The 22,080-nt window shown below is 44.5% G+C and overlaps 1 protein-coding gene across 2 annotated transcripts in view; it reads left to right on the forward strand.

Moving 5' to 3' along the window:
- Positions 1-22,080, forward strand: part of CYP2U1 (cytochrome P450 family 2 subfamily U member 1) — a 515,971-nt gene that overhangs the window by 223,074 nt on the left and 270,817 nt on the right. For both annotated transcript variants that reach the window (XM_069630862.1, XM_069630863.1), the window contains exon 3: positions 9,475-9,636. In XM_069630862.1, coding sequence (XP_069486963.1) covers positions 9,475-9,636 — 162 coding nt within the window. The remainder of the gene's footprint in view (positions 1-9,474; positions 9,637-22,080) is intronic.

A 22,080-nucleotide genomic window follows, 5' to 3' on the forward strand; every position in this document is an offset into this window, starting at 1 on the left:
TGGAAACATACCAAATGCGACAAGCCAAAGGATCTCCAATCAGCAATCAGGAAAAAAGTATAGAAGCACAGGCCTTTCCTCTACTCTTTCCTACTGGAAAAGGAGGAAGGTACCATGATAGACCCACACAGATAAGAGGATCAGAATATCGCTCTTTACGAATGTATTCTGACGACCCCATATTCAGACAAAACGTGGAATACCACCTTCTCTTTGAAAGTGAACTAGCAACCCTATGCTACAGAGTTGCACACACATTAAAATCAGGTACCCATTTTCAAAATATGTCAGCTACGCAATTATTACAAAAAGTGCAAGAAAAATATGAGGTTTTACAGTCAAGTATTACAAATCTTTTAGCAAACATGCGTGGTACAAAAGAATACTGGTTCCGACGTCATGGAGATGTTCACTGTATGATAAGAAACCTTGGCCCACCAACTAGGTTTGTTACATTAAGTTGTGAAGAATATGCATGGTAAGATTTACACGATTTCCTACGCATAGCAAACAAAAACAAACATAGATATAAAAACACCAGGAGAACTCTGCTCTCTATATCCTGTAAATGTATCAGGATATTTCCATCATCGCTTCATTGCTATGCTATACTTTATTTGTAATAAGACTGTGCCTACCCTCGGAGAAGTGCAACACTTTTATAGAAAAGAATACCAAGCCAGAGGAACACCGCACATCCACATGCTATTATGGATTAAAGAGGCTCCTAAATTTGGTCAGGACAGTGATGCCACTGTTTTGCAGTCATCCACAAATATGTCACTTGTGAAATCCCTTCACAAACAACACATAATGACCTTCATGCACAAATTTTACAATTTCAAAGACACAAATGTGGGAAATATTGTTGCAAATATAAAAACAAAGGAAAATACTACACCAAGGTCCTCATCACGAGTTGGGCGGTAACGCCGGCGCTATTATACCGCCAAACCCCCCGACGCTATTAGCACTGGATCACCGGTTTGGCGGAAGGGTTATTGCCCATTCCCCATTGGGCCCATTCAGGAATTCCTCATTCCCCAATGGGCCCAATGGGGAAAATTTGCGCTAATACCGCCGGCGGATTTCCCGCCGGTGGTAATAGCGCCAAAAATCGGCAATTTTGCCGCAGATTTCCCCCAGCTCAGAGCCATGGCCATGATCTGCTGGACCCTTAAATGCAGTGGTAATAGCACTACTGCCGCATTTAAGGGTTACCGCCAGACTCGTGATGAGGCCTAAAATGCTGCTTTGGTTTCCCTAGACCAGTTTCAACAACAAGTCAAGTAAACAACTTGATGTCTTCAATTGGACATGGTATCAAAGGTAAATCACCTAAGAACACATATTACATAAAAAGAACAGATGAATCAAAATACATCAATGATTACAATGCAATCTTTGCCCTCCTATGGAATGCAAACATAGATGTGCAGTACATTGCAGACAATTCCATTGGAGTTGCACGATATGTCACAGCCTACTTAACCAAAGCAGAGCAAACAGAGTTTCAGGACCTCTGGGATGATATATCATCTGACAAAACACTATAACAGAAATTGTACAGCTTAGGCATAAAAATGCTCTCTCACAGAGAATGTGGCTGCTATGAAGCTGCAAACCGTTTAACCAGTACTGCCTTGTATGGAAAATCTGACAATATAGTATGGCTAAGTCTTGGTCCTGCTAAATCTAGAAAAAGAGTTCTCAAATCATATGAGGACATAGAAACAATAGCCAAAAATGATCGCAACAGCCAAGACATTTTGAAATTTACTAGACACATACTACCCAAACAGAAGTACCACTTTGGAAACCATGTGTCTCTACCACATAGCCCAAAACTTCACATACAAAAATAATATTAAACCAGATGAAAAGAAAGGTAGATATAGAGTAGCAAATTGTGAAGGCAGCTTAGTGAAACCTACCAAACGCAGCTTAATTAATCATATCAAATTGTCATTAAAAACTCCTCAACATAAAGAACTGTATTACATGTCCCTGCTACAATGTTACGCTCACCTGGTTCCCACAGGGGCGTAGATCGAACCCGGACAGCTGCGGCCTCCACCAGCGTGAAGCGTAGGGCAAAGATGACCGTCTGGACGGACCCCCTCAGTCTTGTAAGCTTGACTCGTAGAAATATTCTCCTGTAGATGGAGAAAGGTATTTAGCCCCGTGGGTGTGAATGCAGACCCCCCTTCCTGCTCCCGTTCTCCCCACTTGCCACCTCCGATATTCCCAGTCAGTGTCCTCACCTTATGTTTTTGATTGGTGAGCTCTCCATCCTGCGTGGCATGCAGGGGCACGTAGATACCAGTTACTTCACTGGTTTTAGTTGTTGGGGTTCTGGACGATTATTGAGTCCGGAGTCTGCCAAGTTTTTAAAGAGTTCAAAATGTCCAATGTTCACTCTTGCACTCCCCTGTTGATTTGCGGCGGCAAATTCTGTCTGGAGGTTGCTGGCGGCATTCAGGTAAGAGTCTGTATTACCCAAACTATCCTCTAAAGGTGTGTGAGATTAGCTCACTGTCTTTTCCTTTTTTCCTAGATGCGGCGTATTGAAGAATTAAGCCTCCGGTGATAATCGGGTAAGTCTTGTAATATAAGTGATTGTCTTTTTAGTCTCTTTAGGCTCACCTTGCTTTTTCTTGTCTTTTCCCCAGGTGTTGAAAATCACCGAAAAATCACGGAGGCAGCGCCGAGTCCGAGATGCTGTGGGCTGGTGAAAATGAAGCGGCGCTGCAGCTGGGATGCGACGCATGCCGGAAGAATGTCCCTTCAGGCTCGGAGTGATGCAGGATCCGAAATCAGGTGAGGAATCAGATTAAAGTCTGTAATCTAACCTCTTCTTCTATTTTCCTTTCTCTCCTAGGGGCTCCATGTTCGAGGCGGGCGTGACAGAAGGCTGGATGCAGTTTTGCAGACACGGTGAGCGTTCACTGCTAAATGCAGAATAACGTGAAGCGTGTGTTGAAGATTGGGCGTGGTTTAAATAGCTTTGAAAGTAGTCCCAGGTAAGAAGTCCCTAGAACCACACTCGAATGAAAAGTAGTCCTTGTGGAAAAATAGTCCCTCCAGGTCTCACATTGGCCTGGATGCATGTGCAACATGGTCTGCCTGAGGTAAGTGATGACTATGAGCCTGGCGCCTTAGCCTTAGGCGCCAGGACTGATTTCTACTATGAGCCTGGCGCCTTAGCCTTAGGCGCCAGGACTGATTTCTACTATGAGCCTGGTGCCTAAGGTGCCAGGACTGAACCCAGATAGCCCCTAGCCGGGGCTTCTGAGGTTTAAACAGATGTCCGGATGCCTGCTTCCGGGGCGGATGGGCTTGGTCCAGCTGCCCGGGGGTAGGCATCATGACATACAGCTTTTTAAACCATGGAGAAAAGAAGAAGAGTTACTGGATACGTATGACTCCTATGAAGACGCTTTCAAAGCAAATGAAAGCACTATAACAGACGTAAACTTTACACAGTACCAAACAATTTTGCACAATGAACAGCAACACAAAGAAGAACTCCAGGCCCAGCTAGAAGTGGACACTCCCGACAGTAGTCAACTTTCTGCAACAGGAGCCAATAACCACTTGGACAGCCAGTAATGGCAAATGAGGCAGAATTAGCCATGACAGAAGTAGAAAACACCATGTGTCAGTATGAACAAGCTACAGAAGACTTTGCTGTACTGAAATCACAACTGAACAATGAGCAGCGTAGCATTTTCCAAGAAGTAACAAAACAAATTAAATATGGTGTGCAACATGAAAATAAAAACTGTACCTGCGAAGACTACAAACCTATACTGTTATACATCAGTGGTCAAGCTGGTACAGGCAAAACATTGTTAATCAAAATCATCAGCAAGTTCCTCCAACAATTGACAAACAACAAACTATCAATTTATTACAAACTTTCTACAGAAGCTGCAATGGAACTATGCAGAGTTTTGAAACAAATGAAAACTACTAATAGATGAGGTGAGCATGGTCTCCAACCTAATGTTGGCTTTGATTCACCTCAGATTGCCAACCATGGCAGATTATGTACTACCTGCAATTCAGATAATCGCTCCAACTTACAAATACAGACATATAGTAAATATGTAATACTAATGCTTTTACGTTACATGCAGATGGTACTAAAAACAACTGCAAGCTGACTGGATTCACACATGGTCAAGTATCACTTGGTAAGAAAACCTTCACAACAATAGGTATAATCTACCACACAGGAGCCACAACCAATGCAGGTCACTACACTGCATACATAAAAAAAGAAATGTGGATGGTTTGAATGTAATGATACTACCGTTACTCTAAACCAGAGAGTACCGGCAAATCTTGTAAACGCTTATTTAACATTCTTAAAACCAAAATTTAATAGCTAATCTCTGCATAAACATTAATAAAACTTCAATTTCAAAACTATAAACAGTTAGAATACGCCAACGGGTATCTAACTTCCCCAAGATTCCGCAACAAGCAAACAGATAAATAAATACCATTAAAATGTAACAAGAAATAAAGTTAGAATACACCAACAGGTATCTAACTGCCCCAAAAAATCTGCAACAACCCAACAGATAGATGAATAGCATAAAAGTAGAAATAAATAATTAGAATGCGCCAACTGGTATCTAACTGCCCCAAAAATCGGCAACAAGCCAACAGATAGAAGATTAGCAAGAAGCAAGAAATAAACACTAAAACAATAAAAGAAATATATTGTACCACAACATAGAAGTTTTTTTTTATCCAGCATGGATTGTTTTCCCACAGACCCAATGATTTAAAAAACAAACACAGAAACTGAGCAAATTGCGCAGTACACTGGTTTGAACTATAGTACTTCTAAAGTACTAAATATGAAGGTCGAAAAAAGACAGAAATGTCTATTATGCAATGCAATACCTCATTATGAACTACCTACACTAACATATGATCTTTTCTTTTATCACAGAGATCGAAAAAGAATGTCTGCTCCAATTACCCATGTCATGAAAAAACTGCATACAACCGCAAAAAAGTCAACCAGTAAGTATATAATAAATGGACTCAGAAACACTGCTGCATAACACACCCATTCAAGCAAACATCTAACCATACACCACAATCCAAAATATTTCCTTTATGGATATCTTATGCCGCAGTGCCTGTTACAAACTCTAAAATCTTAACTCCATAGCCTAGCCAAAACTTCACATACAGACTCTACAAATGAAACATACACAAAGTTTTGAAAACATATATCCCCTATAAGCAGCCCACATACCACAGTCAAAATGTTTGGTAGCATGGGTGTGTTCTGCTGCGGTAGTTGTTGCCAGGGCCTAGAGTCTTGGGTGCATGACTGTCGTATGTGGTCTGCTTATAGGGGATATTAATTACAATCAATGCTCTACTTACAACCCAAAACCAACATCATACTAAAGTAAAATAGCTAGTAGTGCGTCCAGCATTTAGTATGTCAACGGACAGCCGCAGTGACCGCGGACATCGCGAACACATCAGGTGCACCTGCTACCTAAACAAATACAGCATTTGACCCATCTCTTACTCCCCCACTCTCCCCAAGCACTCCTACACACCAACACACTCCCCTCACGCCTCACCCCAGCCAATCAGCGAACACGTCCCTTGTCCGCGGACATGACGTAAGCCGATTAACCAATAGGTGTCCTGTCCGCGGAGCGAACAGGAAATGTGTCCGCGGAGCGGACATAGATATCACTAATTTTTTGAGACCTACTTTTTGGTCGTTTTAAAAAAAAACTACTTGATGGATTTCCACCAAATTTGCAAAATCACGCTTGCACTATAACTTTGCCCCCCCCCCCTTAACCAAACCTCACCAAACTTTGCAAAAGAATTCAGAGTGGGCCATATACTGCAAAGTTTGGTGAGGATTCGTCCAGGGGGAGCGAAGTTATAAGCCACCCAAAAAGTGTTCTTCCTATGAGATGAGCAACTTAACCATAACTACACGTGCACTACCGTGGCCGTGTAATATATATAAGTGAACTGTTGTCAGGAATGGATGGGCCTGTGGAGACAGGAGCATGGAGGTTGCCATGGGTGTCTTTCAGGAATGGGCAGGTAGTATGCGAAAAGAGACAGAAGGCAAGGGCCCTCAGGAATGGGATGGCAAGTATTGTGCAAGGTGGACAAAAGGTGCACTATGGATACTCAGAAATGGGTAGGTGGGGAGCATGGTGCTCTGGATGGACTGGAAATATGCCATTCAGTCAAAGCTATGCTGCGTAGGTTGGAGGCTGAACAGATATGGGAAGAGTTAGGCCTGGCGGTTCTAGGCTGGTAAATATGGGTAGAGATAGCCCTGTAGCAGAGAGTCTGGTGTGGGCAGAGGTGGGCCTTCAGCAGAGATTCTGATGTGGGCAGAGGTAGGCCTCCAGCAGGGAATCTGGTGTGGGCGGAGGTAGTCCTGCAGCGGGGAGTCTGGTGTGGACCGAGGTATCCCTGCATCAGGGATTCGGGTGTGGGCAGAGGTCAGTGGTTGTTCATTGGATAGGTATTTAATTTGGATCTACCTTAAAAAATATAAAAAATATAGAAACTGCTTTTTATTTCTTCCACATTTGCCTATGTGTCTCCCGGCCTTCTCTGTACCAGTTTTTTTCTATCCTGCCTCTTGTTCTCATGTCCCTCTGCTTATGGGTGGGGTAACGGGTCGGGTTGGCTGCCTGAAAGCAGAACAGTCATACTCCTACCGTAACCCACCCTGGCCCTATGCCACATCACCCTGCAGCTGCCCTGAAACGCAATAGGGGAACTGCAGCACAGGGGCATTAGTGGGGGGGGGGGGGTTATTCTGATGATTACTGAAAATCTTAGCACTGGCCACTGGCTTAAGAGTTGCTCTGTGTGTCTTTTCAACACCCATCAAACTGCCAAGGCAAAGAAGCCAGCTGGTAATCTCACAGCAGCCCACTGGTTTGCACCCCTACATTTGTTGGTGTGCACGTGCACCACCTGTCAAAAGGCTGCCACCAGCCCCTAACTGATGTGTATGCATGAAGAGGGCCTAGAAAATGTCCAGGCTCCGAAGGCTCAGAACCGCCCATGTCTCTTCTTCTAACCATTAATGGTCAACAGTGGGAATCGTCAATGGTGGAAATTTGGGAGAGAATTGGAGGTTACCCACCTTTGTAATCAGAGCACATTGGTGGAAGGGAACTTCTAGCTGGAGCAATGTTGAAAAGAAAACATTTTAGGACTAGGAACTATTTTTAAGTATCTTAAATGGGGAAATTGAACAGAGGCACGTGTGTTCTGCAACCTGGCAGAACTACCACCCTTAATCCGAAGCTTACTGCGCTACGCTGGACATTGTTTCAAAGTAGCATGTAAGCTTTCCCAGGTTACCCCACACCTTCTCGACAGTAGTAAGGAATTGCTCTATGGACTAATCCCTGACAGTGGCACTTAACCATTCTTTGCCTGAATGGAAGATTCTAGGAGTGCCCTCACAGTGCTACCCACATCTAGCCCAGACTAAGCCAATCCTTAGAACGCTGGCATTCCTCTGCTTTTGCGGTTCAGCATGTGCTGGGTTTGTCACCTCTACTGAAAGAATATGTGTTTGCTTGAAAGCAATAGTTAATTAATTACATGCTCCTATTTTCTGTAATGACATGAAGCAGCTTCGGGTGCTCTCATTGCAGCCTCTTTCACAAGTACAGTTTTCACCTGAGTGTCTTGATGTGGGGAAGTCGCCTCTGGGGGCTACATAGGTAGGTTCTCATGCTGTGTAACATTCACTCTCTGTGTATTACCCTACATTCCTGTTGAGGCTCTCCCTTTGTCTGCCTATATTACCTCTCACAGTTTTGGGTGTTCATGCAGACTGGACTAAACAAGGCAGGACAGATCTGCACCCACCCCTGCTCCCCCATACCCCCCAATGTGCTCTGGCTCTCTCTGCCAGATTTCTGCCACCATTCGAATTTGCTTGCAAATTTTAAAGCAGATAGTGGGGTGACCATGCATTTTAAGCGGTCGTTACTCTGCTACAACACACAAAAGTATAGTATAGTGTATGTTTCTTGACCTTGATTCGAGCTTCAGCTTCGTATGTGGTCATGGCTCTCCTCGGTCGGTGACTGCAGTATACTTTATCCCATGTGCAATTTGCATGTGCTCTGATTAAAAACACCCCGCTGTTGCAAACGTGATTAACCTTTGGCACTCGAAACACCTGTGTTTCTGCTGTGGGTATTATGTTAAAACTGTCATTTGTCTGTCTTTTGTATCGCTTACATCCGAAATTGCACAGATGAGCAGGGTGTCCATCTTGAGCCACCTCGCCAATATTCACATTACACATTAGACCCATTCATGTTTGTGTGTGCAATATACACAAAGATATAATGGATCTCGTTGACATACAAACAATAGCAACAGAATTTATCATGCATACAGAGCGCGCAAAAAATGGTTTGTGTCTGTAGCAAAGTCTCCAAGGTGTCCCCTGTCCTCCCCAGATTTCATGTTTCTCCTACACCCCTGCTTCCTGGCCTTTATTTAATTAATACAAATTCCCTGGTGGACTAGTGGAGGCTCCCTGTGGGCGCAGGCTCCAGTAGATTGTGCATTGGAGCCTCGCTGGTGTTGTTATTGATGTGGCACCCCTTGCTGATGCCAGCATCATTGCTGCGTCCTGCAGTCGATGTTTCCGGACTCACCACCCTCCTTGGCAGGGATGTGGAACGTCGCTGTGCGGTGTCTGGTGTCTCCTCTCGCTGCAGCGCTGCTCTGGCTGCAGAGGGGTCCTTCCTGGCCCCGCCGCCTTCATTCTTCACTCAGGTAGGAAGGGTGCGAGGGAGTCCGTACTCACTCCGGCACTGGTCTGGATGTTTGGGCGGGGCAGGTTCCCTCCTCCCTCGTGACAGGGCCTGAGAGCAGGCCGTGTCCCAGAACAAACACACAAGGTTATCATTCAGGTGAACTAATAGATTCTGTATGATATCACTAAGGATCAGTTTTTCTGGGTACGGGTGGTGTTTGGGTTACAATTCTGGCAGATCATATTACTGTTTGGTACATCTTGAAGAGATAAGAAATGTGATGAGGAAGCAGCAAAGGGAGGTAAAGGCAGATTACGTATCTTAATCATTTCTCTTGGCATGCACGACTGGTAACGTTCCTTACCTCACTCTTCTTCCTGCCTGGTATCAGACTTTCTTATTAAGGAGGAAAACACAGTAAGAGGCAGGGGAGTATGGGACTCTTAGGAATAAAGGAAAAAATAAAATGGTGGTAAACTCTGGAAAATACAGTCTTCAATAAGTAAGGAATGTGACGAACCGCAAGGACTGAGTAATGAATACCATATATGATCTGCTGTTAATGGGTGTGAACAGCAACAATCTAAATATTGTTCGAAACCTGTCCACTACACTGTTCCTCTGATTGCGCTCATCTCTTTGTTATTCCTTCTAAATGCAGAAAAGGTGCAGTCAGAAGTGGATGCAGTCATCGGCCGTGACCGTCCTCCTTCTCTAATAGACAAACCTTCAATGCCCTTCACAGAAGCAACAATCATGGAAGTGCAGAGAATGACAGTGGTTGTACCTTTTTCCGTTCCTCACATGGCTTCTGAAACAACTGGTATGTATTGTGATTGCAGAAAATTTAGTAATTTCCTCTTCGCCTGTCCGCATTGTGGCCAATGTGGATCAATAATCCCTTGGATCTGCAAAGCATTCTGACATCTAGCTAGATTAACCTTCTTGAATTTTAAGTACTGAGGTGTAATTTCTTCCTGCACTTTAAGAGGTCATTAAGGTACCTACTAGCTATGTACCCATTATTTGACGGCAATACTGCATTAAGAAGCCTATATATGAGGCAGCTCAAGGCTGTTGTCATCGAGCTGATATGTCTGACCAGGAAAACATGTTTGAGTTCCGAATGCAATACATTTGGAGCGTGAACATGTTTCCTAGACTGACTGTACATAAAAAATAGAAACCTCCGCAAGTTGTCCACCATAATCAAAAGGTTGGGAGTACTACTGAGCTACTGAGCACAATAATGTGCTTGATAAGAGCTAAGGGGGCCACTGTGAATCAACGAAAACATGGGCACACCGGGACCCCTTTGAGGACCATCGGGACATCCTTAGAACAGGTGAGTCAGAACCCAGAGGGCATGCATAAGTCACCCCTCACCCACAGCTCAACAGACAAGTACTGGACAACACAGTCAGGTTTCTGAAACTTCTCGGTTATACTAGCGGTTACTGCCAGTATTCCAAGCAACCTGATGGGCTGCGGCGCACCCACAGTTCCTTAACGTGTGCTACTGTAGTTGCCCTGAATGTTAAGTACAGATGCATGTGATGTCTACCCAGTGCATCTGTTAAAGGCTACGTTGTTGACTCACTGACAGTATACTTTGGTTTTGAGCACTCGAGTTTTAGAGAATAAAATACGATCTTATGAGGTGTCCCAGGAATAAGCAGAAAACATGTTCTCCCACCTCGAAAAATGTAAGTAAGAAGATGGCATTGCTTAGGAGAAGGATACATAGACCTACTATGTTATTTGGTACTTTGTGATTTTTATTTTGTGGTAGACTGACAAATGTTTTGGTAGGAGTCCTTTTTTTATCTAAATATGTTACAAAGCTGCATTTAGACATTTATTTTCCTTTGTGAATGTCACTTTCAGGCACTCCCCTGTCTCTCAAAGTGGGGCAACAATTGCAGAATATTAGTGTTTTATTAAATTTATAAAGCACTTTCACCAAAGCGTTGCACAAACACGGCAGTATACAAATCCATGAATAAGCAAAGACAAGGTAAAAGTATGAGAAAGAGTTAAAGATAACTACTAAAGATCAGAGCTAAGCAAGAAAGATTTGAGGTTTGTGCAGAAATAATTTAGAGATGGGGAAGATCGAATATCATGGGGAAGAGAGGTCAGAGCTTAGGAGCCAACAAAGAAAAAGAGTGGAAACGAGATTGTGCACGGGGGGGGGGAACAGATGGAAAGAACTGGTTGGTGTAATGAAGAGACCTAGAGGCAACATGGCCTCCAAAAAGATGGCCCAACCAAAATGAAACCCAACACACAACCTGCATCCTTATCAATTCGAGATTGTTTTTCAAACATTGTTCAGGCATCTATGGAATCCTTGTGGCAGTCCTCTGTAACATCTTTGTTACAAAGACTTGGCTGAGAGAAGATTATGCTCCTGTCCTACAAAAGGCAATTCCATCATCCTTTTTTTTTGTTGGCGGTCAGGGTAAGGGCCCTTTTTTTAATAAAATAAAATAGGCTGGTGTCAGGATGAGTAGGGGTGTGGTGGAGATTGAGTGCATATGTGAGGCCAGCGCCCTAACCCCACAAAACAAATCAATGCGACTAATACAGCAACATGACCCAAGAGATCAGATGTCCCGGAACCCAACAAAGAACAAAGGAGGAAGGACTGCCATCTTACACAAAGAATTCATCCATACAAAAACACTGTTTGTCAATGGGGGCAACATAACACTCGACACCCACAATGAGATTGAACACTCTTTTGTTTACCTCACAGGACAGGTTGGATGAAGGCCTAGAGAAATTATAAACTGTGATTGCTAGCACATATAAAATTGGGATAACCGGGTTCTAACAATATCAGGATTGAATTGGAAACAGAATGGGTGCAAGGGTCTAATCTATAAAGACCTAATGTCCTACTCTGTGGTCCAAATCCCCATCAACAATTTCTCTAGTCACAGGGGGTTCTAGTGCCCCATCATTCCTTTTTTGATGCTCCTTGGTTTGGAAGCGCTCCTTGAGTAATTTCTGGACTCCGCAAATGTAGACCAGCCAAAACGCCTATTAGGAAAGAACTTAGGATTCCACTTGCCCTAGGCCAGGGATACAAATACATTTACTGACAGGAATCTTCTCCCCTGCCCACTCTTCCAGATCAGGGATTCTTTCAGACGGAAGTAATTATAAGGCACCAGTCATCCTTGTAGTGTGGAAACAAGTACATCCTATCGTCTGCTTTGCTTTAGAGGTACTCTGTTTGGCACCTTGGCTGAGCCCACTACTGGTTCTGTTCTGCTTATCTTGGTATTGATATTGATATTTTATTTCTATCGCGCTCGTACACAAGTGTTTCAGAGCGTGAAACAGGTCCACAAGTGTTTCAGAGCGGTAAATCTCTGGCTCTTGCTAGACTCTGGGTTAAAGCCCTCATCAGACTTGCAATTAGCTACTTAAAGATCATCTGCCCCCCCCCCCCTCCAGGATCAGAGTTGTAACCCTGAGTAGGCACTTGCCAAAGTGCCTACAGGTCTGAGCTATACTGGCCAGGAAGCTGCTTCACTTGCTTATTCTGCCACTCTCTTTCCAAGGATCAGCTTGCTACCTCACCTAAATCCTTCAAAGCTAGATGAACTGGTTTATCACCTGCTCTGGGCTTGGCTTTAGTCTGATGTTGGTTGCTATGCCTGCTTGCATGCCGGCTGCATGTGCCTGGGTCTGGGGCAACACCAGTACTTTGAAACATTAGAGTAAATACTGGAGGCTGCTGCAGGTGCAGCAAACTTTTCTTATATCACCGATTGGTTAGTGCATTATTTGATAATCCAAGCCCATTGGTGTGTTAGGCAGATATGACATCTTTGGATTCCCCTACTGAATGAGCGTCGGTCCAGGAGCTACTTCTCCTCGACATGCAAATAATGCACTAACCAACAGGTGATATCAGAAAAATGTGCTGCACCTGCAGCAGACTCCAGTATTTACTCCAATGTTTCAAAGACCCTAAGAACCAAGCCACTAATGATTTTGAGACCATTGTGTGCACCATTTTCTTACATTACAAGTGGTCCCTTAACCCCAGGACCAGTCCAACCAGTGCACCTTATAAGCCACACCCCCACACCTTGACAAAGACCCCTCTTGATCAAAACACGTGTTGGCTGTTCTGCCCTTTAATGCTGCTGATTGATTAATTGTACAAATTGCAAATATGTCCTGCCATCAGCACAGGCCGATCCTCTCAGATGGTATAACTGAATTGTAAATATGGAATGCACTAGCAACGATTGATGAATAAAACACGGGGGGGGAAAACCTTTGAAAAACACTGCATGCGCAAAGTTGCCTTTGTGTTACGCTCACCTGGACCCCACAGGGGTGTCGATCGGACCCGGACAGCTGCGGTCTCCTTCAACGTGATGCGTAGTGCAGAGTCACTGTCTGGACTGGCCCGCCTAGTCTTGTCTGCTGGACCCGAAGAAGTATTTTCCTGCAAATGGAGACAGGGATTAACCACCTGTGGGTTTTAGTGATGGCCTCCCAACTGTTCTCGCTCTCCCCCACTAAGCACCATATATATCCCCTTAGTAACCTCACCTTATGTTCGTAAAAGATGAGCTCTCCATCCTGCGTGTCTTGCAGGGGCACGTAGATACCAGTTACTTCACTGGTTTGAAGGCGTTGGGAGAGTTCCGGTAAGTATTGACTCTGAAGTCCCTGGCGGGATTGGTAAGTATCAAGTTCAAAGAGTTCAATGTGCCCGATGTTCACTCTTGTCCCCTTCCTTCCTTAAGTTGCAACTGAGTTCGTGAGAAGAAGGTCTCGTAGCTGCTGCTGGCGTTCAGGTAAGAGTCTGGGTTACCCAACGCTGTCCGGTAACTATTGCATGCGTTAACGTGTTGTTTTTTCTCCCTCTTTACAGATGCGGCATATGAAAATGTGGAGAGTTATGGAATAATACCGCTGGTGGTAAGTCTATGGTGGTAAGAGGTTGTATTTGTTGATTCTCTTGGCTCACCTTGTTTTTTCTTGTGTCGCCTAGGTGCCGGATTACGGTGAAGAAATGATGGAGACAGTGCTGGATTGAAAGATGCTGTGATGCTGTGTATGGTGCCGTGCTGGAGCTGGCGAAGCGACGCGTGCAGGACTGATGTACATTTTCGAGGTCCGGAGATGAAAAGGTTCCGGAATTAGGTGAGGAATTTGAAATAAGTTCGTTTTCTAACCTTGTACTTTTCTTCTTCTTTATTCTAGGAGCTCCGGATTCGAGGCAGGCGTGGCAGAAGACTGGATGCTGACTGCAGGCACGCCGGTGTTGCAGAAGACTGGATGCTGGCTGCAGGCACGGTGAGCGTCACGCTGCTGGATGCAGAATAACGCAAAGCATGCGCTGCTGTTCGGGTGAGGTTTAAATAGCCTCCAAAGTAGTTCCAGGTAAGAAGTTCCCTAGAGCCACGCCTGAGTAAAAAATAGTCCCTGTAACAAAATAGTCCCATCCAGACCTCATGTAGGCTTGGACTCTTTTGCAGCATGGTCTGCACTGATTTCTATGATGAGCCTGGCGTCTAAGGCGCCAGGACTGAACCCAGACAGCCCCTAGCCGGGGCTAGTGAGGTTTAAACAAATGTCTGGATGCCTGCTCCCGGAGCTGAGGGCCTTGGTCCTGATGCCCGGGGGTAGGCATCATGACACTTTGGTCCTTCTTTACCCAATTTATCCTCCTTTTATACTGTGATTCTGGTTCAAATTGCCTTTATAATTTGTGTGATTGGCTGCACCAGTCTCTCTTGTTATCTTCTGCAACTAAGTCCCGGTGCCAAGATCGCATTCACCCAACGATCTGCCTCAGAGTAGGACTTACAGGACCAGCCCTGAACTAATCCCAACCCCCTTGAGAACAATTTGTTAGGAACTACTAGGTCCCCGAGAAACCGCGCATTATGGACTGCATTTCCCAAGATGCATTAGGTTTAGAAATCCTAAACTTGTAGCGGATTCCATAATGCCTTCCAGTGATTCAGAAAGATGTTTTGGGGAAACACTAGCATATTCAGAGGGAGCTCTTGGTCAACTGTTATGGATCCTTGAAGGGAAAAAACAACTGATCCCAACTCCTGCCCTCCCAACAGCAGTGCTTGCGAAGGTGACCAGTCTTCTCTCTCAGCTGCAGATTTTAAAGAGAAATACTACTTCCACCTTCCCAAAGGAAAATATTCTGCAAAGGGAGGAACTTACTAGAGGTTTTTCTGTCCCTTCTGATTACATTTTAAACACCAGAAACCTACAAATGAACGTCTGCACAGGGGAAAGCCAGGATGCAAGGCAGGATTAGCACAACAGACAAACATCAGCTCCTGCACTGGAAAACAAACTGAAAGAAATCCAAAAAGACTTCATCCCCTTGCTTGGAATAGGAGGCATATTAACCATGCAATTCAAATGTGCCTCAGCCAATGGGAGGGTGGTAAGAGGTATCCACAAACAGTGTCTCTGAGCTGGGGGAGTGGGGAGAGCAGTCTGTTGAGAAAGCTGGAGAGCACCAGAGAAAGGGGACCCCTTGAGCCCAGAAGAGAGGTGGGCTAATTCTCCCACTCACTGGAGCACAGCTCAATTGGGGCAAAATGAGCTATTTGAACCCCAAAAGAGGGGTGTGTGCTAGTGATGAGAGTCCCTTGAACCTCCTGAAGAGGGTGGATGCTCCAGTGAAGGAGCGGGAGCACCCTGAGACTCGTAGAAAGAGACCCCTGACCCATGAGAAGGGGATTGAAAAGTAGTGAGAGAGAGTGACTTTAATAGCCGGAAGAGGGGGTGTATAACAGAGGAGGAGATCTAAAATAATGGAGTGAAGGAGACCCCCTAGATGGGGAGGACCTTTGGGACATTTCGCAAAGGGAGGAATCCCTAAAATCCTGAGTGAGGGACAGGCCTTGTGGGTCCCCAAAAGAAAGATAACAACTGTGCTCTAGAAATCACAAAAGAGGCTTTCCTGTCTGGAATTTTCTGTATGTCTTTTTATTTGCCATCCTTCTTACGTAATCCTGCTTTCAAGGACTACGTTTCCCAAGAACCTTTGTTACAGCCATCCTGACACCATTTCCATGCATGGTGGTATGTTTTACTTTTGCTTAATATAATCCTGTGACACTGTCAGTAGTTGTGCATTCCCGTCGGCCATGTCACATTCAAGAGCAACAGATTGTCTGGAGCTTCATGCTCCCACCTCCCTCTCCAGTGTTTCAACTCTCCTCAACATTCCCTTTATTTGTTGTGGCTTGTGCAAGAATGCTCTGTTCCTTAGTTGCCTGATTAACCCAAGGCTTGCCACCATATTGGGGCCAGTCACAGGTGCCTATGTGGGTCCTCAAGCCAGCTACCTGTTTCTCCTGCAGTGAAATCCCTTGTGCTCTGAAGCATGAGTGATGTCCTAGACTTTTTATTACCCTCTTCCTCATGGTGACCATTGAAAACAATTTGAAGTTAGATTGTGAGATTTCATGGTTTGAGCTCAGCGGATTCACAAGCAGGGATTTTGTCATTGTTCTTCCCTTCTTCACTACTGCAGTCCATGTACCTATGACCGTTGTCATGGATCCTTATTCTGTCCCTCTCTGGTGGTCCATGGTCACACATGAGGCTGGGAAGAAGGAGAGACCCTAGGGCTTGCTCGATCCACCACCTCCAGTGTTGTCACATCATGGAGCTGTGTCAGTGGGACTTAGTCACATATCCAACTCAATTCCAGAATGTGAATCCGGACAGTTACACATATCTTTCCCCTCGGTCCCCTTTTAAAACCCTACATCTTTTCCCTACTCCCTAACCCTATTCTCAAACAAAATCCTCACACAGTGGCAAACCTCTCCGTAAACTGGGACTATCTAAGCATCGTAGGTGGCTTTAATATGTGGCTGGAGAGGCAATCAAGCTCCTTGGCAAATTGCCAATCAGCAAACCTCAAATTCATACTCAAACAGCTAGTGAGAGGACACATCCACACACCTGGACATATACTTGACTGGATATTCCATTCTAAATCCTCACCCCAAGTGTTGCTCTCCATAAATGTAAGGCACCCCTCCGTCCCACGACCAAGCAATGATGTAAAAGTATTTGTCAAAGGGCTTACTTGCAGCCCTAGAAATCTCTACGGCACCTCAGTAACATCGAAGAAGGAACCCAAACAGTTCACAAATGGATGTCAAACACTTTGCAGAAACTCTTCTAATGGACTGAGAAAGCATGCAGTAAGATGGTTCTCCGATTACCAGTTGTCTCAGACGTCAAAAAAAGCAACAATTACTGAAAAAAACGACTGTAACCTCGATCAACTTGTCTATAACCAGATCTACAATAGAGAAACCTTATCAGCGAAAAAAAGGCTTACTAGGCTGCAGAATTGAGCAAGCAAAATACCCACATAAGCTAATGTTCAAACTGGTCATGAAAATCAGGAATCCATTTATCTGCATGAACAAACATTCAGCATCTGACACAATCTCATCCCCTTTCTCCAATGAAGTATCCCAAATAGATGAGCATCTGGATCAAAACTGCACCTTGCCTGACCTTGATGCCTGACCTTGATGGGAAAACCCCAGTATCCATATGATCCACGCCACAATGGTAAAGAATGACAGCATTTCCACCAATCACGAGGACTGCTTGTTCATATGGATAAACGCAAGCAATCCAGCAGGATCACCAGAACACCTATGCCTACCATAAATCTACAAAACCATCCTGCACAAATGAAATTCTACACCATTTGCAGTTAGGGTCATACCTAGGAGCCTACCAGAAACTACCCTTCCAGCTATCTGGGGATACCTTAAAAAAACATAGGCTCCGTCACCCTCAGGGCTCTCATCCTTCTGGACATAGCAACTGCCTTAGACATAATTGTTCCCAACATTATTATCAACAGATTAGCTGAAGCAGGGGTTGAAACTTGCAGCTTTAATGTGGATTCCCTTGTTTCTCTTGGAACAGAAACTATCCGGCCTCACTTCAAAGCAACCATGCAGAACATCACATACAGCATCCCACAGGGTTGCAGTCTCTCTCCCCTGCAACTTCTGCATGGTTCCCCTATTTGACTTAATCCACAAACAACTACATACCTAATGTAACCGAATAAAAACATTGCTTAACCTGAAATGGCTGTATACTAATTAGTGTGAAAAAAGGGGGACAAGGGAATTTGGCCAGAACTTTGCAGCATGATTTGAAGGGGAGTAATCCAGGGATCTAGATGCCACTTTCACATACATCTGTAAACTGTCAAATCAGAAACTTAGTACCTAAAGCAACTCATACTGTGCCCTAGAACAAATCTAACATTTTTGGCAAAAAAAAGTATTATAGTGCAGCGGTTGCCGCGCTAAAGTTAGGGTGAGTATCGCTATACATAGGAAACCCGAAAAATGTAAATTAATTGCTAATCACCTCTGCATCGTCGCATGATGGATTTGGCTGAAATTTTGCTAACCAAATTTTTGTTAAAGGCCCGGAGCATCAACGGAATAACAGCGTCCATATGCGACATACGGATCTGTAGCGGGGTTAGCCGCGAATAAAAAGTTGGGAAAAGTGATTTGGAGGGGGAAAGAGATAAAATTACATCAGACAAAAGGTGGAGGTTGGGGGGAAGAGAACAGTATGTGAAATTGTGGAGTACAGGACCCAGGAAATAATGATATTGCCACAAAGGAATTTTACAATAACCAGAGCTATAATCGCATCTAACCGCAACTATAAGACCATAACGTTAAATATGTGAAATGTAAGTGCATGTCATGATTCACTGTCGCAACCCTGGTGCCTCATCTTGATCACTATGGCGCCGCTGGCGAACCTTTTCTCTATTCCAATATGGCTGATTCCATGGACTATACACAGACCAGTGCACAATGATGTCACGCTTCCAGAAGACTGTTTGGAAATACTATTGTCCTATTTAGTCTTGGTTTAATCCCCGGATCGGTGCATCACAACTGTTCCCTGTTGCCCCGACGCTTGTTCTCCCTCCTGCCTTGTTCCCTTGCTTGCACCCTGCTTTTCCTGATACTCTGCTACTCTGTTAGTTCCTCGCCTTCCAGCCTCCATCCTTGTTCATCTTCGTTCCTGGTTCTGCGTGTTGCTACTCGCTCTTCATTCCTGCTATGTTCTTTGTCATCCTGGTACTTACTGATTCTACACCTCGCTCTTCATGCCTGCTGGTACTCTTCCTTGTACTGGTACCTGGGAAGAGCTGTGGGGACCTTGAGTGAATTCTACGTGCAGTTTTTTTCCCTGAAAAATTGGTTTTGACATGTAATTGGCTCTGCATCCCCTGGGCAGGCCAAGAACCAGTGTCCAACTCCTGGGTTATGGTGGCTGACCAGGGGGTTGGACGCCATATTCCTTTGAAGAAGCCAACCTCAAACGTCAATATAAGGCGTGATCTTGACAGTGCGTCACATCAAATATTGAGTATACATGAAGAGGGAGTGCTGGGATATCAAATGGAAGGAGGGAGAGTGTTTTGGGTGTCAGGAGGGTAACGGGGAGCATTTAAGGATATCTGGGGAGCTCAAACACTGAAAAAGGCACATCTACAATTTTCGTCAAATAAATAAAACGTGAAAATGGAGCATCCCGGTGCATTTTGGTGCATTTTCATAACTGCGGTTATTGGAAAATAAATGCAAAGATGGGCGTCTACTCACACACACGCTGTATAAAATGGATCATATAAGGGTTAATGATCGATTTGTACACTGGGTATGTCCTTCTTTTCTATTTTTATCTCTTGAAGCGTGGTTCTAAAATGAACCTTTTGGGGTTGCAATGAAGAGTGTGGAACTTGGAAGGGAAGAACATTAGGGTTGGAACAAAATAGGGGGTGAGGGGATTGCCACTTAAAGAAAAAAGCCTAGCAGTGGCAGTGCTGGTTTGAAATAACAATTTCCCACTCTTCAAAGGTGGTACCTTACATGGCATTCCTGTGGTGGCACAGGATCATGCACTCGCTTAGGTTCACCGGCGGGCGTAGTACAGCAGGTTGGGTTGCAGGTGGAACGGCCGCCGTTGCCTTGCTGGTGGAAGGTGCTGCAGTTGCAGCCCCACCAGGTGTTGCTGGAGGAGATGTGGTCGGAGTTGATGGTTCAGTAGGTGATGAGGTGGGTGCAACACTAGTGTAACAGTGTGCCACTTGAGGTCCGTGGGCCTTTACCTTCTGTCTGAAGTGGACTTGCCAATAGGGCTCATCCACCTCATTCCAGTGCACGCTTATGAGATGTTGAATTGGGACTGAGGTGCCCAGGATCTGGAATGCCGCATCGGACGGCTCCAGCCGCAGGACCTTGCAACATAAGGTGCATCAGACCTCCCCCACCTATTTCAAGCTTTCGTGCTCCGACAGCAGGCAGTACCTCCAAGCTGTCCGATTCCATCAGCATGCTGCAGCTCTTCTTGTGGTGGGTGGGAGGTAAGATGGTGGTGAACCAGCTGACAACTTCGGGTTGCACAGGGACAATGGGGGTCAATACACGGTAGGAGGTACCCATGCCGCTATTAGCGGCATGGCTACCCCCTTACCGGATACCGGGTCCGGGTTCCTTGAATGAGGAATTACAGGGCCATTCCGACCTTGGAGGGCCCGGTAATTCCCCATTCAGGGAACCCAGACCCTGAACATCCCCATTCCCATTCGAGCCACCATAGTGCTCAATGGGAATTGGGAGGGTGCTAACAACGGCCCAGTTATTAACAGGCTCGTTGTTAGCACCCTGGTCTGCTCGCAGGACCCGCTAAGGGCGCCTGGTAAAACCCCAATGACTTCCTCGATGTCGCTGCTGTCACTACCGTGTCCTGACATGTTGGTTTGTGTTGGAAAGGGAGGAAAATGTTTAAAGTACAGAAAAAATACAGGATAAAAGACAATTCCACCTAAAAGAAAAAATTTGTAAAGAAATAATAAAACAAAAAGCTAAAAAAAAATTAAAATAATACACACTACTTACAGATGACAAGACAAGGGAGAGAGTTTTATGAGTAAGTGAAGGTAAACAGGGATAGGAAAAAATAGGTGTTTTTGTTGTTAAAAAAGCTCTTTCTGGTTGCACAGGAACTGTCTCCAAGGAAAACCAAAAAGCAATGAGAGAATCCTACAAGTTTCCTGTGGGTTTGATAGAATAACTCTGGTTATTCCAGAAAACCAGTCAGAAGCAACATTGCATAGCCGCGATAAGCATCATCGCCTTTACGCGGTGGCCATGGTTTCATAACCGCGATTACGGAACACAGGAAACAATAAAAAGAGAAATTGCAGGATTGCGACTGTTCTCAGTCTCAATGGTGCTGAAACTATTCATTTGGATGTAAGATATAGTTGTACTAAAAACACCATTTTAAGTCTTGTTTCAAAACAGCCATATGGAAGTAATCCCACCCGGATAGTCGTGGGTACTGCAAGCTCGGCCTTATAGGCGCGGTCGTAACCGCAGTTATTTTGTTAGCAAATGGCCGTCGGGTGATTTTGCCCCACATTGTAACCACGGCTATACAGTGCCCATTGTAGCCACAGTTATAGGCCGTGGAAACTAAAAAATGTACATGGATAATAGTGAGAAAACCTTTGTTTTAACGATTTCAATGACTAGGATATGTTTGATTGTGGTTTGTCCTGGGTTTGTTTCTTTGAAAAATTGTATTTTAAGCTGTGTTTCAGGCTGGCAAAATAGCTGTAGTTAAACTGTGCTTATCATAGCCGTGGCTATGAAGCGGCCAATAGGAAGTTGTGTATTTTGACAGCATGCCATTCCTGCAGCTATAACTGTTGTTTTGGTAGCCGCGGTTATTTGATTCTATCTGGCACTATTGTAACCGTGATTATACAGGTAAAGGTGGACGTTTTACACCAATGAGATTATGAGTTTGAAAACAATGTGTAATTGGTTGATACAAGGTACATTTTGTAAGATGTTATGGTATTGGAAGATGGTATTTCTTTTACATTGACTTGCGGGAGAGGTGTGTTATTGGCAGATGTGGAGTTGAAGAGTGCATAAATACTGTCATTGGTAGACATTGTTGAAATATTTTTTAGTGATGGAAAAATTGAGACAAGTTCGGAAGCAGATGTTAACAACTCATTTTGTCAGGTGATGAATCTGAATTTTCAGAAGAATGTGGAAGAATATATAATTTTGAGAATGGGATGTGGAAGATATAGGTCAACTTTATGAAAAGCATTGGCTAACTACATTTATCTGGTTTTACAACATCACTTTAGACTCAGTAT

This window comes from Ambystoma mexicanum, chromosome 6q, assembly GCF_040938575.1.
Source record: "Ambystoma mexicanum isolate Mex_15411 chromosome 6q, UKY_AmexF1_1, whole genome shotgun sequence".
Classification (NCBI taxonomy): domain Eukaryota; kingdom Metazoa; phylum Chordata; class Amphibia; order Caudata; family Ambystomatidae; genus Ambystoma; species Ambystoma mexicanum.